The 17,001-nt window shown below is 44.8% G+C and overlaps 1 protein-coding gene across 1 annotated transcript in view; it reads left to right on the top strand.

Moving 5' to 3' along the window:
- LOC143928227 (calcium-activated chloride channel regulator 1-like) overlaps positions 1-4,914 on the top strand; it is a 57,034-nt gene extending 52,120 nt beyond the window's left edge. Inside the window, exon 14 of the mRNA XM_077452977.1 lies at positions 3,056-4,914. Coding sequence (XP_077309103.1) covers positions 3,056-3,522 — 467 coding nt within the window. The 3' untranslated portion in view covers positions 3,523-4,914. The remainder of the gene's footprint in view (positions 1-3,055) is intronic.
- The last annotated feature ends 12,087 nt before the right edge of the window (positions 4,915-17,001 follow it).

Genomic DNA, 17,001 nt, shown 5'->3' with positions numbered 1-17,001 from the left:
ATATACATAAAAAACACACTTACAATAACGAAGCTTCATACGATCTTTAAAATGATCAATGACCGCGGGTGACGTCACGTGATCTCCGTCCGTACGTTACGTCCCTATGGGCGGGACTTCATCAGCGGACACGGAAACTACGTGACACCCGATATATGAATAGACAATACGGGGTTCCTATAGTGCGCTTACGGTGAGCACGACGTGACGGACAGCCTCTCCATGTTTACGAAAGTTACCAAGGTAACAACACATCCTGTCGTGTAGTACGAATCTACACGATAACAGGCAAAGACCTCAGGGAAGCCCTTGTGAATTTAAACAAACGTTACCATGGTAACGGCTCATCCCATCATGCCTATCCGCACTATGCAAATGAGCACAGCAACGAGCGGAATATAAAAAAGGAATCATATAAATATTTGCAAACATTGCCGTTGCCACAATGAATCCCTTCCCCTTATGTATATAATGTAATCAAATAAATAAAAACTGCTTAATGGGTACCAATACAAAAGAACCCCATTATTAAACACATTTTTAAATTGCAAAGCATGAACTTTTTTATCCAAACTTGAGTTTACAAAGTCCACCTCCTACAAGGTTTCAGAGAGGACTGAAGGTATAGTGGGGTTGGAGATCCAAGCTGATGAGGAGCAAGGAGAGGTCCGCTTTGTTCTTTGGTGTGGGCCTTTTAGGTACGCTTGCCAATGAACTGCATGGCAGGTTGACATATGTCTGGTCAAGCATATGGTGACCAGGTGGCTAATGTATTGGCCACGCAAGATACGCTTGAGACATATGTTGCAAATAGCAGCGCTGTGATCTGATGCACTTGTCTCAAAAAAGGCCCACACCAAAGAACTTTTGGAACAACGCGCAGAGGCAGCTCCCTGCACATTTGGAGCTCTGCGGTGTGATGCAGTCATTGTGCTGCCCTTAAGCTGGCCCCTGGCGGGCATCCTGTCTTGGAGATGGGCCCCTCCTCCTCTCTCCTATCAGGCACCCATGTGAAGTTAGTGAGCTCATCATCCCCCCCTCCTCTTCACTGAAGCAAACCTGGTGGTATGCTGCAGATGGGGGAACATGACTGCCAGATTGCTGTCCTTCTTGCGCACCCCCTCTCTCTAGGCTCATGTTACTGCCTTCCTCTAGCTGGATATCATCATCAGAGCCTTGAAAACACTGGGCATCCTTCTGGAGCATGTACCCAACACTGTGCTCAAACAGTTCGGGGGACTCCTCAGGAGGACATGGTGGGGCTAGGGAAGCAGTGACTGATGCCATTGAGCCGAGGGAAGAGGCTGCGTTGGCAGCTGCTTTGACAGTACCCTGAGCCTGGGTGAGAGAGGATAAGGATGATGAGGAGTGCTTAGTCATCCACTCTATCAAGTCTTTGGCATGTTGCGGCTCAACGCGGCCAGCTGGCGAAAAAAAAGAATAAGCGTGTGCCATGGCCACGTTCTGTTGAGGATGCACCGTGTCCATGACCAGCACTGTTACCTCTAGACACAGAGCCTGCTTGCCCTCTTTTATTGGCTCGTGACTGTCTGCCTCTCCTTGTTGGCCTTCCAGACATACTAATGGCCTGCAGAGAGTTGTAGCTGCACAAAGCTGGGACGTATATACTGATATACTGCAGCTAAGAGAATCAACTGCCTGCCTGTAGTATTATTAGTATGAGAACACCAGCAATTGGGGTAGCTTTAAGTGCACACTGTGCAGAGTACACAGTACACCAACTGCAATTACTGCAGCTGCCTGCGGTATAGGATCAGAAGAACACCAGCAATTGGGGTATCTTTAGGTGCACACTGTGCAGATGACACAATACACAAACTGTAATTACTGTAGCTACCTGTGGTAAGGATCAGAAGAACACCAGCAATTGGGGTAGCTTTAAGTGCACACTGTGCAGAGTACACAGTACACCAACTGTAATTACTGCAGCTGCCTGCGGTATAGGATCAGAAGAACACTAGAAATTGGGGTAGCTTTAGGGGCACATCGTGCAGATGACACAATACACCAACTGTAATTACTGCAGCTGCCTGCCTGTAGTATGGGATAAGAAGAACACCAGCACTTGGGGTAGCTTTAAGTGCACACTGTGCAGAGTACACAGTACACCAACTGCAATTACTGCAGCTGCCTGCGGTATAGGATCAGAAGAACACCAGCAATTGGGGTATCTTTAGGTGCACACTGTGCAGATGACACAATACACAAACTGTAATTACTGTAGCTACCTGTGGTAAGGATCAGAAGAACACCAGCAATTGGGGTAGCTTTAAGTGCACACTGTGCAGAGTACACAGTACACCAACTGTAATTACTGCAGCTGCCTGCGGTATAGGATCAGAAGAACACTAGAAATTGGGGTAGCTTTAGGGGCACATCGTGCAGATGACACAATACACCAACTGTAATTACTGCAGCTGCCTGCCTGTAGTATGGGATAAGAAGAACACCAGCACTTGGGGTAGCTTTAAGTGCACACTGTGCAGAGTACACAGTACACCAACTGTAATTACTGCAGCTGCCTGCGGATAGGATCAGCAGAACACCAGCAATTGTGGTAGCTTTAGGTGCACACTGTGCAGATGGCACAATACACCAACTGTAATTGCTACAGCTGCCTGCGGATAGGATCAGCAGAACACCAGAAATTGGGGTAGCTTTAAGTGAACACTGTGCAAACGAAACAGTACACAAAACTGAATACAGTGTATATATATATATATATATATATATATTTGCAGGGTTGCCTTTTCATGGCAGTGTAACTTTTTATATTTTTAAATGTATGCAAACTCTGTCTTTAATCTAAATGTTAGAAACAGTATATAATTAGGTTGTCATTGGTGATTAATTGGTTTGAGTGCTGAGAAAGTTTTATTTTGTTATGAACACTGGTAACGATTTCATGAAGCATCTGCATAGTAATACCTAATAACTGCTGATAAAAGTTAATACATCAGTACAAATATATGAGATCATTTATTTCAATTTGCTTTATATATATTGTAAATACTAATAATAACTTATTTTTCAGCTACTGGATATGATTTGAGAATGAGTGTCAACCCCAGGGATCTCAGAGATAACTTTGACAGCGCAGTGCAAGTTAACATCTCTAGTCTTACACCTCTTCCAGCTGGATCCACTGAAACCTTCACATTTGTACCAGAAAATGTAGCTATCAAGAATGGCACTATCCTTTACTTTGCCATAATTGCTTTTGATAAAGCTGATCAGAAATCTGATGTGTCCAATACAGCCCAAGCAGCTCTCTTCATTCCTCCAACACCTGAACCTACAACACCTGAACCTCCTACAACGTCTGAACCTCCTAAAACTCCTGAACCTACTCCAAATGACAATTCAGAAAACCAGAATTTAGTAACACTAGTAACACTTATAATATGTTCAACAGTTATTCTCATCTGCATTATTATAAATATAACCATCTGTTGTGTGAGCTGTCACAGGAAGAAAAGACAGCCAGAAATGAGAATCTGAAACAAATTGAGCTGCTATAATTGAGCTGATTGTACAAATATGAACCCCTTTATCTTATGTAACTTGCTTTATTCTATGCATGAACAGGAAATGCTTTAGGTCCCTTTCACAGGGGCTGTGCGATTAGGTCCACCTGACAGTTTTTCAGTCAGACCTGATCGGACCCTCCAGTCTCTTCTATGGAGCGGCAAATGTCAGCGGACACATGTCCCTGGACACCCGCCGCCATCCGATCCGATCCTGTCCGCCAAAAGCAAAGGGATGGTGGTCCTATTTCCCATCCGTCTTGCAGGTCAGATTAGATGGCATCGGATGGAAACAGACAAACAGGCGGTCTGTTTTCATCCGACTGCCCCATAGAAAGAGTGGGACTATGTCCATGTCTGCTCTACACAGTGGAGCGGACACTGACCTGTCATCTGCCTTCTCAGTAGGGATCAACCTGAGAGATACCCCTGTAAGCAAGCGGATTTTGCTTCAAGGAAGCGCCTGCGTGAAAGGGGCCTTAGGTGAGGTTGATCAAAGTGAAAAAAAAACAACTTTCTGCTCTCTATCACATGCAGTCACATGTAGTCTTCTTTCATTTCCTTTTCTAAACTGGAGGAAAAAATAAGAGTTAGAATGGAGTCCATTAAGAAACTTTCTCTTTTGAGTTGCATCCTGACAGTTCTTCTCTCTGTCTCTTAGTGATGGAAACATTCATCAGTAACGAGTACTACTAGCAGTTAGGAAAAACTAGACTGAGGGCCACAATCAGTGTTGCCAACCGTCAGCATTTTTACTGGCAGCCTGTAAAAACAGGCACTTCTTCTGCCTGTAAATGCCAGTGACAGCAAAACATTGGCAGCTAAAAATATGGCTGATGCTTGGCTCGGAACTGTGCATGTGCTGGCTAAGGTAATCCGAGTGCCTGCTACAGTTGGTCCAGGCAGCACAGAGTCTGGCAGAGGCAGTGCCTTAGCATGTTGTGTTATGTTATGGTGCAAGGGAGCTGAGCGGAGTGGCCAGGGCTTCGTATACGGGTCTGCAGTACAAGAGCAAGTCGGAAGCTGGACTGTGAGTGCTGTTTGGACTGGAGTGGATTGAAGGGACCACCTGCCATGTAGTGAGACTGTCACTGCGACTCAGGAGGAAATTGTCATGTTGATGAGGTGTCACCATCTATGATGCTGCACACTGCTGATAGTGTCACTGTGAGAGTCAATTTCATGTGTGTGCGCCTGCCCATTTGAATTTATTGCCCGCCTGAACTACTTACTTACTATAGTGAAAATAAAATAAATATATTTTTTGCCTTAATATCTACCTTAAATCACATTGCTAAATTGCATATTGTACTTGAATTTTTGCCTTTTCAACTTTTGGAAGTAAAGACTTGGCTATGCCAGTAAATTTTGAGTGTTGTGTCAGTAAATTTCAACCTGGTAGGTGGCAACACCGGCCACAATACTTTATAGATTACTGTAATGCAGAGGTGTCAAACTCAAATAAATCAGGGCTGCATCAGCAATATGGTTGTCCTCAAGGGGCCGGTTGTATATCTAAGACTATGTATCTACTCTTTATCATATTAAATAATTCCTCTGCATTTAATTATAACAGCTTTTTTTAATTTAAATAATAATTAGTTTAGAGTTCAGGGGTATGATGTATATATAGGGCCAGGTTTGGGAGCTGTGCTACGTAAAAAATGCAAGAGTGCGCTACGTAGAGAGCGCAGGTTTGAGGGGTTGTGCTGTAGACAGAGTGCAGGGTTGAGGGGTTGCTCTGTGGACAGAGTGCAGGGTTCAGAGGGTGTGCTGTGGACAGAGTACAGGGTTCAGTGGGTGCACTGTGGACAGAGTGCACGGTTCAGAGGGTGCGCTGTGGCCAGAGTGCAGGGTTCAGAGGGTGCGCTGTGGCCAGAGTTCAGGGTTCAGAGGGTGTGCTGCGGACAGAGTGCAGGGTTCAGAGGGTGTGCAGCAGGCAGAGTGCAGGGTTCAGAGTTGGGCTATGGACAGAGTGCAGGGTTCAGGGGTTGCACTGTGGACAGAGTGCAGGGTTTAGGGTTGCGCTGTGGACAGAGTTCAGGGGTTGCACTGTGGACAGAGTGCAGGGTTCAGGGGTTGCGCTGTGGACAGAGTGCAGGGTTCCGGGTTTTGCTGTGGACAGAGTTTAGGGATTGCACTGTAGACAGAGTTCAGGGTTCAGGGGTTGAGCTGTGGACAGAGTGCAGGGTTCAGGGTTGCGCTGTGGACAGATTGCAGGGTTCAGGGGTGCGCTGTGGACAGAGTGCAGGGTTCAGGGGTTGCACTGTGGACAGAGTGCAGGGTTCAGGGCTTGTGCTGTGGACAGAGTGCAGGGTGCAGTGCTTGCGCTGTGGACAGAGTGCAGGGTTCAGGGATTGCCATGTGGACAGAGTGCAGGGTTCAGGGATTGCCATGTGGACAGAGTGCAGGGTTCAGGGATTGCCATGTGGACAGAGTGCAGGGTTCAGGGGTTGCGCAGTAGACAGAGTGCAGGGTTCAGGGTTGTGCAGTGGACAATGTGCAGGATTCAGGGTTGCACTGTGGACAGAGTGCACAGTTTGGGGGGGCGGTGTGGACAGAGTGCACTGTTCAAGGTTTAGGGGTGCTCTACACACAGACTGCAGAGGGTTGCGCAGTGGACAGAGTGCAGGGTTCAGGGATGCACTGTGGACAGAGTACAGGGTTCAGGGGTTGCACTATGGACAGAGTGCAGGGTTCAAGGCTTGTGCTGTGGACAGAGTGCAGGGTTCAGTGCTTACGCTGTGGACAGAGTGCAGGGTTCAGGGCTTGCACTGTAGACAAAGTGCAAGGTTCAGGGGTTGCGCAGTAGACAGAGTGCAGGGTTGAGGGTTGCACTGTGGACAGAATGCACAGTTTAGCGTTGCGCTGTGGACAGCTTGCACTGTTCAAAGTTTAGTGGTGCGGTACACACAGAGTGCAGAGTTCAGCAGTTGCACTACGTACAGAATGCAGGGTTCAAACGTGCCCTGTGTACAAAGTGCAGGATCCATGGGTGAGCTACATGCAGGATTCAGGGAGGTTCAGCTCACCCCACCAATTAACGCTCCTCCACTACCAGATCCCCAACCCCCCAACTACTTCCCGGCCACTCACCACTAGCAGAGACCCCCACTGACAAATCACCACCCCCCAACTAATGCCCAGCCCCCCCACTAGCAGATCACCACCCACCCAACTACTGCCACCCCCCCCAATACCAGACTACCACCCCCTGTGAAATCCCTGGTAATAAGCACTCAACTTTTGACATTCAAGTGGTTCATCCAGCCTGTGTTTCCTTCGTTTCAGCCTGTGCCTGTGTGTCCAGCCAACCGAACGGTGTGTAAGGAGTTAATTTTTGTAAGCTGCCTGTTCGGCTGCAGCATCTCTGTGCTCGGCTTGTATAGCCTGAAACCGCCATATGCGCAGTAACAGGAGCGGGGATTCACCGAGACCATAGCTGTCACTGTAAACACAGAAGTTCCTGTGTTTACAAGTGATGGGAGAAAGAGCGGGTGAGAGCTGGAGGTGGTGTCCGAAGGCCACTGTGGGCCACATGGCAAGGCTCGGCAGGCTGGGGTTCAGCCTGCGGGCCTTGTGTTTGACACCTGTGCTGTAATGTATGTAATTTACCAAAGCATGTTGCAGTGTCATTCATTTCAAATGGCACCCCAACACACCAAAATAAAGCAGTTTCAATGCTCACATGCTGCCGTGCAGCACAATGCACCGTGATGCATTACTATGCCTTATGGTAGGCTGTATCAGAATAAAAATGTTTTTTGTCCATTCTTGTACTTTAGCAGCCCATTCAAAATATAACACTTGTTAATGTGTGAGATAACTCATGTTAACACAAACCATGAGGTTGGAAATGTGTGAATGAGCCCCTACTCATTTTAAGTGCTTCACTGCATTTATACATTACCAGCTATAATCAGATTAGCAGTTAGAAAAACTGGTTACATAATTACAATTTTGGAGCAAAGGCACTGCTGCTGAATGCTGCTCAGTTGCTAAGAAATCAACCCCAAAAATCCACTGGGAAAATGACCCCCTCCTAGGAACATCAAATGAATGCAGTTAGGTATTCAAATCATTAAAGGTATTTATACCTTTAATAGCATACTAGCTCATTATGAATAACTTACCTGAGAACGAAGCCCCCGAAGCGGTCCTCCATCTTCATGTTCGCCGCTGCCATGTATCCCGGAGTGACTCCCGGGTCTCGCTGCTCCAGGGCTGTGATTCACCGGAGCCACGATGACGTCACTCCCGTGCATGCGCACAGGAGCCGACACAAGCGGCATATCGGCGCGCTCTGTGGCCTGCCCAGTGCGCCTGCGTGCCGCTGTCTACGGCACATGCGCCGTAGACAGCGGTGGCTGTCTGTTTGTAAATATCTCCTGAACCGTATAGGTTTAGGAGATATTTCTTGGACCTACAGGTAAGCTTTAATCTAGGCTTACCTGTAGGTTTGTAAGGGTTTACAACCACTTTAATGACAGTAGATCTAATGTATATTTAAAATGCATATTTAGCTGTTGGCCTTGTGTTCATCTTAAACTGCCAACCAAAAACAAGCATTTAAAAGCAACGTGTCAATATGTGGAGGGTAGTGTTAAATGGAATAGTAGATGGACTTTACATAAATGACTAACAAACTAAAGCCCAACTCTAGCTAAAAACTTCTTAAGCAGTTACTGTATAGAAAAATTTTTCCTTTTTTTAACTAAATGAATAAAAACTGATCAATATTAGCACCCTTTGTGACGAAACATGGTGCCAGATCATTGCCTTTCTCACCAACTCCTGAAAAAAGACTGGTCAACCTCACAACACACTGTCACTTAGGCAACGACACTCTCAGCCACTTTCTTCACCAACACTTTTCCTCTTGCAGGACCACAATCGAAGTGCCAACAGACTGAGATTAATTGTTGCTGGGTTATGTTAACAAAGCAATTAATCCTTTTAAACTGTAATCATTTAATTTTGGGCCTATCAACCCTTCATAACAACAGCAATGGCACTTATGATTTTTGAATAAATGTCTGTAACACACACTGTCACCATAGACAGGTATGTTCAGATGGTTATACTACAGTAGAGCTCTTCAAAAGACAGGCATTATTTTAGTTTTCCTTAGCACATTTAGAGACAGTTTTAACACTTTTCAAAATATAGTTTGATAATGAAAAGAGTAAAATGGTGCAAGAAAAATGCAAAAAAGCAAAACAAAGATATTACAGTAATAAAGAGACAATGCAACAATTATTCACTTCAAGGGGTTATTGATAGAGACCATCCGACCAATCGTCTGGTCTAAGGAGGGGTTGCTGGAATGTCACCATGTTTATGACCAAGTCCCAGATACAGTTTTCTGTAAGTATTCATATCTCTGAATACTTACCGTTTACATACTGCTAACATTAATATTATTGTTCAGAGTGAAATTTACTTTGGAATGCATATAAATATGACATGTTTCAGATGTCTATGTTACTTAAGAGGGATAAGGGGTGCCAGTGGTTCCCCATATTCTCTAATATAAGGGTGTTTGAACTTAAAATGTTACAAATTAACCAAGGGAGATAAATATGTCCTTGTTTTGGCTGTGCTATTACTATTTTATGAGTTATGAAATACACTGAAGTTTTAGAGTCTTGGCTATTACCCAGTCTATCAGGAATGGGGATTGCTACGGAATTTATGATAGGGGCGGAAACTGCAGATATCTGTTAAAACTCCAGTCACTCAAGCGACAAGTCAGACAATTTTATTAGGGTTTCCAGACAGAAGTGTAGATTCGGCTAGTAGGCAAGAGCGGGCCTGCGTCCTGATTTGATAAGAAGGTACTGGCATCAGTTAACAGTGTATTGCACTAGAGGCTTCCTGGGGGAATGAGAAGGGAACCACTGCTACCATTCACCAACTTGTGTTACAAACTATCATGTCTGAATTCTGAACAACATGGCGTCCTTGCCTTTTCACACAGCTTTATGAGGGTTCCGTAAATTCTACCATTACACCCTTGTCAGTGTTAAATTGTTTCTCTCATGTCTGAAACTGCTACTTTAGCTGGGCAGCTTGCTCTGTAAAGGTAGTTAGGTAAACAAAGACTGCTGCATTTTTTATTTTGCCCATAGTCCAACTTAAAGCTAGCCAAAAATAGGTAGAATTTTGAACAAAAATTCTAAGAAAAAGAATGTTCTGAGAAAGTTTGTTTGTTTTTCTAATCATTAGTGAGTCAAATCAACACTTAGTGTGGACCACAGTGACAAGAAAGTTTAAAGGATGTTTTCTTAAAAGAACACATTTTTAACAATGTATGTGGTTTTTATTTGGTAAAGTCTATCCTTTGCAAACAAAACCTTTAAAATAATAATCACAGGTTCTGAGAATGTTATGAGAATTTTTGCATGAATTTTCTGAAGACTTTTCCTAATGCTTTGTATATGTTACTAGACGCAGTGGGGACAGTTTCTTATGTACTAGAAAATCCCTTTGAAAGCTTTTCAGTGGCATGTTTACTGTTTAATGTGTAGTTAGGTGGACTTTTAGTTGGCAACTTTGATTGCAGAGGCATGTTATCAGTACTGCATGTACCATTATCCAATATTGACATACAGTATGTTTCTGTACATCAAATTGTGTATAATAAAATAAGACAAATTGTCATGTCAGTAATTCATATATATTTTTTAATAATGTAGTTCTCATTAATTTTAGCACAAATACAATTTTCAAAAATAACAAACAAAAACAGACACTTCATAATATTTATTTCTGTTTTTTACATACTCTGTCATAAAATAGAGCATAATGCCGCGTACACACGACCGGACTTAGGTCCAACACTTTCGACGGAGTTCTGACGGAGTTCTGACAGAGTTCTGACGGACTTTCTGAATGAACGGACTTGGCCACACACAATCACACCAAAGTCCGACGGATTTGAATGTGATGACGTACGACCGGACTAGAATAAGGAAGTTCATAGCCAGTAGCCAATAGCTGCCCTCGCATCGGTTTTTGTCCGTCGGACTAGCACACAAATGAGCGGATTTCTCGGTAGGAACTGGGTCCGGCGGAGTTCTTTTGGAAAAATTTGAAACATGTTCCATTTCTAAAGTCTGTCAGACTTTTGCGAATCAAAAGTCCGCTGCAGCCCACACACGATCGAATAGTCTGCCGGAATCATTCCGTCAGACTTTTGATGTTGAAAAGTCCGGTCGTGTGTACGCGGCATTAGATTGTCACTTTAGACAACACATCAGTCACAAACAGGGTCTACTGAGGACAAGCAGATGAGAAAAAAAACAAATAACGTGTACAGCCAAACCTTTCAACCAAATTTCCTTGCATGCAGAATGTACCTAGGTTTAATCAGGTGAGTGAAAGTAGCAATAATTTTTTTTCATAAAGATCACTATAGGACCTTATCAAGTTATAATTTATCATGTGCACAACAGTCTTATCATGGCATTTCAGCTGGACATACACTAATATAATTTTGTTTGAAGTTTTTAATTTTAAGAATGTTTATTTGATTTTCTAATATTTAGGTGCCTTCATTTCTTTTTAATCATTTCACAAAGGATTGCAAAATACATTACATCATCATAAAATATATCCTATATTACAAAAAACATTGAAATCTCAGACACAGCAAAACATAAATACAATAGCTACATATTTATAAAAAGGTCTCCCTGATCCTTATCATAATTACCAAGCATAAGGCTTGATTCACATCTATGAATGTTGCTTTTGAGCTTTTCTGCAGTGCTTTTTGTGGTGCTTGCCGCATTTTTTGGGCACATGTTTTTTCCTTGATTTTGCTCCGTTTTGATTTTTTTTTACACTGTACATAGCTGGTTGCTAAGGAGGGGTCCATGAAGCTGGCCGCCCTGTCCTTAACAAACGATCATCAGCTATCAGAGGACTTTCCAGCTGAATGTAAAAAAAATAAAAAAAAATAAAAATGAAAAATAGTAAAAAAAAAACAACAGGTCCATACCAGGCCCTTGAGTCTAGTATGGATACAGAGGGGATCCTCCCCCCACGCAATTTTTTTTTCTAAATGTCGTGGGGTTCCCCCTCAAAATCCCATACCAAACCCTTATCCGAGCATGCAGCCGGAAGGTCAGGAAAGGGAGGGAATGATCGAGCACCCCCCTCCTGAACCATACAAGGCTGGATGCCCTCAACATGGGGGGGGGGGGTGGGTGCTTTGGGGCAGGGGGCCCTGCATTTTCTCCTGCATCTTCCTCCTCTAGGCTTCTCCTCCTCCCGCTTCTTCTTCTGCTCGTCTTCTTTCTCCAGTCTTCTTTGTCCATTGTGCTTCTTCCTCTGCTGCCGACAACCCTCCTCCGATGCTGCATCCTGCTGATCTGTCCACGTCAATGTCAAGCATTTCTTAGATAATGTTGGGGGCATGGTCATAGGATGACATCACCCGGAGACCCCGTCCCATTGTAACATCACCACCCAGGGCATAATGGGTGCATGGTGTCACAAGGGGGTGGGGCCTCCAGATTGACATCATCCGATGGTCACGTCCCCATCATTATCCAAGAAATGCTTGACATCGGCGCAGGCAGTTCAGTGGGACACAGCATCGGAGGAGGGTCGTCAGCGGCAGAAGAAGAAGCACACCGGAGACACACCGGAGTCTTTAATAAAAGACTTGTCAAAAACTGTCTACTGTATTTTTTCACACTACACTACTTTTTTGTGGTGAATGGGTAGGGGTACAATGTACCCCATACTCATTCACATAGGGGGAAGGCCGGGATCTGGGAGGGCCCCTTGTAAAAGGGGGCTTCCAGATTCCGATAAGCCCCCATCCACAGACCCCAACAACCACCGGGCAAGGGTTGGCGGGAAGAGGCCTTTGTCCCCATCAACATGGAGGCAAGGTGCTTTTGGGATGCGGTGCGCAGAGCACCCACCCCCCCATGTTGAGGGCATGTGACCTGGTATGGTTCAGGGGGGCGCTCGCTCGTCCCCTCCCTTTCTTGACCTGCCAGGCTGCATACTCGGATAAGGGTCTGGTATGGATTTTGGGAGGACCCCACGCCATTTTTCTAAAAATGTTGGCTTGGGGGGCCCCCTTCGAATCTATACTAGACCCAAGGGCCTGGTATGGACCGCGGGGGGGGGGGGGGGGGGGGGGGGGGCGATGCCGTTTTTATTTTGCCGGCAATCCTTTTTTTTACATTTATCAGGAAAGCTCGCTGACAGTTGATGACTTATTAGTTGTTAAGGAAGCGCCAGCTGGCCTCATGGCCCCCGCCTTGGCAACAAGTTATATACAGTGAATATACAGCTAAAAAAAACACAGATTGCAAAACGCAAATAGCTGCAGAATCGCTGTAAAAACACAGTACTTACTTTTGGATGTGGGTCCATTGAAGTCTATTACACGCAAAATGCTGCATTTTGTGGAAAAAAGGTCCCCGACCCTTTCCAAAAATGCAGAGGCACAAAAATGCATTGCTGTGAATATGTTCCATAGGAACTCATGTTAAAAAATGTCCCTGCATTTCTGAAAAATGCACAATGCATCAAAAAACACATTAGTGTAAATCAAGCCTAACAAGATTTTTCCCCAAGGAGGAGGCAAGAAATAGCATGAGAGGCAGGGACACCCTGCTTCTAAATGCAAAAACTCCAGGAGATCTTCCCCCAGGGACAGATCTAGGGGATTCCCAGACTCCAAATCAACGTTTGGTGTGATCTTCAAAACAGCATTAATTCTTCTAGGTACACCTGCAATCGTTTTTGAAGGAACTCGTTAGGTAGGTTATTCCACAGATTTAGTCATAGAACTAACAACAGATCTTCTGTGGATGTATTCTGCCTCAAATCCTTCTGTCGCTTCACGTAATCTTAGACATGATATTGAGATCAGTGCTATGTGGGGGCCCAAATCATCACTTCCAGAATTCCTTGTTCTTCTTTACACTGAAGATAGTTCTTAATGACATTAGCTGTATGTTTGGGGATGTTGTCCTGCTGCAAGAAAAAAAATGGGACCAATCACACACCTCTCTAAAGGCATGGCATGATGGATAAGTATCTGTTTCTCAGCACTGAGGACACCAATGATCCCCTCCAAAAAACACGTCAGTGCTAGATCCAGAGGGTTTTCACTTTCACAGTGCTAAAATGCGCAATCCTTCTTTGGGGTGCAGCCCTCCTCATAACGGGGAATTTTCAACAAACTGCAAAAAACACACACAGGAGGGTGCAAACACCTTGTGTATTACCATAGACAGATTTATTTTGACAAATGGATACTCACAAACAGTTCAAATCTGTTAGCATAAATCACAAATGCTTCAGCTGAACGCAATGTGCCCATCCTAGGACCAGACCCGATTGGATAGCTGATGCGTCATTGGGGACAGACCCCTTCCTCAGAACTAATCCAACTTACTGTTCAATGGCCATTTAAGTAGTCATGGACCTAGGGTCCTTCTTCAAAGAGGGGAGAGAAAAGGAGGAGGGAAAAGGGGGGAGGGCAAAGAAAGTGGGAGAAGATAGGGATTATATCTCCTAAAAAGAGTAGTGCATCAGCAGCGTGTAACAATATCTTTTCCTCCAGATCACCTCTATGGATCCCATCGATAGTGCAACTGTCCAATAGCAATTGCAAGGGGTTCTTCTTCCAGTGCAAAGAGGAGCAGTGACAAGGGACACCCCTGTCTAGTAAACAAAATGAAAAGAGACAGTGCTGTGTTAACAAATACAAAAAAAAAAAAAAATAATAATAATAATAATAACATAAATGGTTCAAATATATAAAATCCAGCCTTCTCAAAAATTCTTTGCGATTACAAGCTTCGGTGAATCAATCAATCAAACCACTTCGGGAAAAATGTTCACAATGTGCATTCTCAGCCTACAGTATGTGCCTATGTTGATCACCTTCATAAATAGACCTCTTTAATCAAAGAAGGTCAACAAGTGCTATTAAATATCACGGGTACTACAACTCCTCCTAAATCGCAGATCACAGTCATGGTAAGATTAAAATCCATAGTTTCATCTCAACTCCACAATAGCTCAAAGAAAAAAAAACATATCAGGCCTTTAAACAATATACAATATTCAAAGCCAGTTGATAAAATAAGGACGAGACCAAAATAAGAAGGAGCCTCCTATAGCTAAGACCACTCAATGCTGTAAAATGCTTTGACAGGATTGAGGGACAGGAGAGCCCCATCACCCTCATTATCATCAGGAATATGCATATTTAGAAGTACCCTGCTAACAATGACAGCCATCAATCTAGAGGACATGGATCCCAAAGCTCCCAACTGTCCCTGATTTTGAGGGAATGTCCCTGATTTGGAACAAAGTCCCTCTGTCCCTCTTTTCTCCTCATTTGTCCTTCATTTTGGTCTGATCTATATAGCTGTATATAAAATGCACCTTTTTACCTTACACCTCTGATTCCGATAAGCCCCCCGCCCGCAGACCCCCTCAACCAATGGCCAGGGTTGTCGGGAAGAGGCCCTTGTCCTCATCAACATGGGGACAAGGTGCTTTGGGGTGGGGGGGCCGCACGGCCTGGTACGGCTCCCCCCATGTTGAGGGCACGCGGCCTGGTACGGCTCAGGACGGGGGGCGCTCTCTTGCCCCCCCTTTCCTGGCCGGACGGGTAGCGTGCTCGGACAAGGGTCTGATGTGGACCTGGGGGACCCCCACGCCGATTTTTTTTGGAGTTGGGGTTCCATACCAGGTGGCGGGGCCAGCGACGTCTCCTTCGCGGGCCCCACCTACCTGGAGACGTGCTCGAAAATGAGCGGAATTTCCTCCATGTGTGTGGGGGCGAGTCCGTTCATTTTGATAGTACAGCGGACTTAGTCGCCGCATTGGTCCGCTGAAAAAGTGCCGTGTGTGGGCAAGTAGTCCATTCGGAAAGTCGGACAGACATTCCGGCGGGAAGTCCGCCAGACTAAGTCCGCCGGATAGTCGGCTACGTGTGTACGCAGCATTAGAAGGGAAGTCTTTTGCGAAGATTTTCACCCCCTGCAGGTCATACCAGAGAGAGGCAGGGAAAAGACTGCCAAGATGTAGTCATTATTCTGCTGGGCTTTGCCCCCTTCTGGGGAGCCCATTTGAATGCAGGTATTTGCAGATGAAGCACTTAGTGGAAACACTACTGTGACCTATTAAAGCGGTCCTCCACCCTGAAGTGGAAGTTACACTCATCTGATCCCTCCCCCCCTCCGGTGCCACAATCGGCACCTTTCAGGGGAGGGGGAATCCAGGTATCTGCACCCACTTCTGGGACAAGACCGCCGCAGACCGCCGCAGATGCCCCGTCCCCCGTTATGTTCTGGGAAACACACAGTTCCCAGGACACAGCGGGGACCAGCAGAGACGTGCAGCGCGACTAGCGCATGTGCAGTAGGGAACCAGGCAGTGAAGCCGCAATGCTTCACTTCCCCATTCCCTGACAGAGGATGGCGGCGGGAGAAGCAGAGAGACGAGCGATTGCTCGTCATCTGCCGCCGACATCGCTGGACCCTGGGACAGGTAAGTGTCAATTTATTAAAAGTCAGCAGCTGCAATATTTGTAGCTGCTGGCTTTTAATATTTTTTTTAAAGGTGCAGAACCACTTTAAGTTGGAGAAAGAGTTAAACTCAATGGAAAAACTCTGTAATCCATTAACTAGTGTAAAGCACTGTGTGGCTTAGATATACAAGATACAAAACGGAGATGGCGGAAACTGAAATACCTCCATTCATTGGTATTTGGGAAAAGAAAATAGGAACATGTGTGAATGAACAACAAGTTAGCAGAATATTGAGAGCTGTGCATGGTATGTCTACTGATAAAAACACAATCAAAATGAATTACAAATGTTTAGCGAGATGGTACATGACACCTGTAAGAGTAAAAAAATAGTAGACAGAGACTTCCCCTTTGTAAAATCCGGGAATATTGGCAAAAGGTGCAACGGATTATAAAGGCGATAACAGATGGATATAGCTGATGACCCCTGGACATGCCTATTTCATAGTACAGATAAGACCAACAAATGGTGAAGATTACATTTTTACGTAGAGGAAGAGCATTCAGAGAATCTCTTGAATATCTGGGGGAAATGGGAAGATTTAAAGGAACTAGAGATTATGTGGAGTTTTGGCATGGGAAGACAGGGTGATTAGATAAAGAAAATACATTAAGGAGAGTGAGAAGTGGTAACAGAGGAAGCGAAGGGTTTTTTAGAAAATAAATAAAATGCGATCAATTTGTAAGCACCCATGTCAATGGTAAATGGTTTGCTCCATTCTTTCAACGGCTTCATCTGTAAAAGAGCTTTTGAAAAACATCATAAAATACATAAAGCCTAATAAACAAAATGTGTAAGGGATGGGGCAACGGGGGGGGTTAAGGAAGGCAGGTAATGTTGGAACTTTCCCCCATGCTTCCCATTAACTTCATGGA

The sequence above is a fragment of the Lithobates pipiens genome, unplaced genomic scaffold, assembly GCF_037356315.1.
Source record: "Lithobates pipiens isolate NorthernLeopardFrog02 unplaced genomic scaffold, aLitPip1_a1.2 Scaffold_23, whole genome shotgun sequence".
Lineage (NCBI taxonomy): Eukaryota > Metazoa > Chordata > Amphibia > Anura > Ranidae > Lithobates > Lithobates pipiens.
Note: the sequence above shows the minus strand (reverse complement) of the source record. Positions and strands in the feature narration are given on the sequence as shown.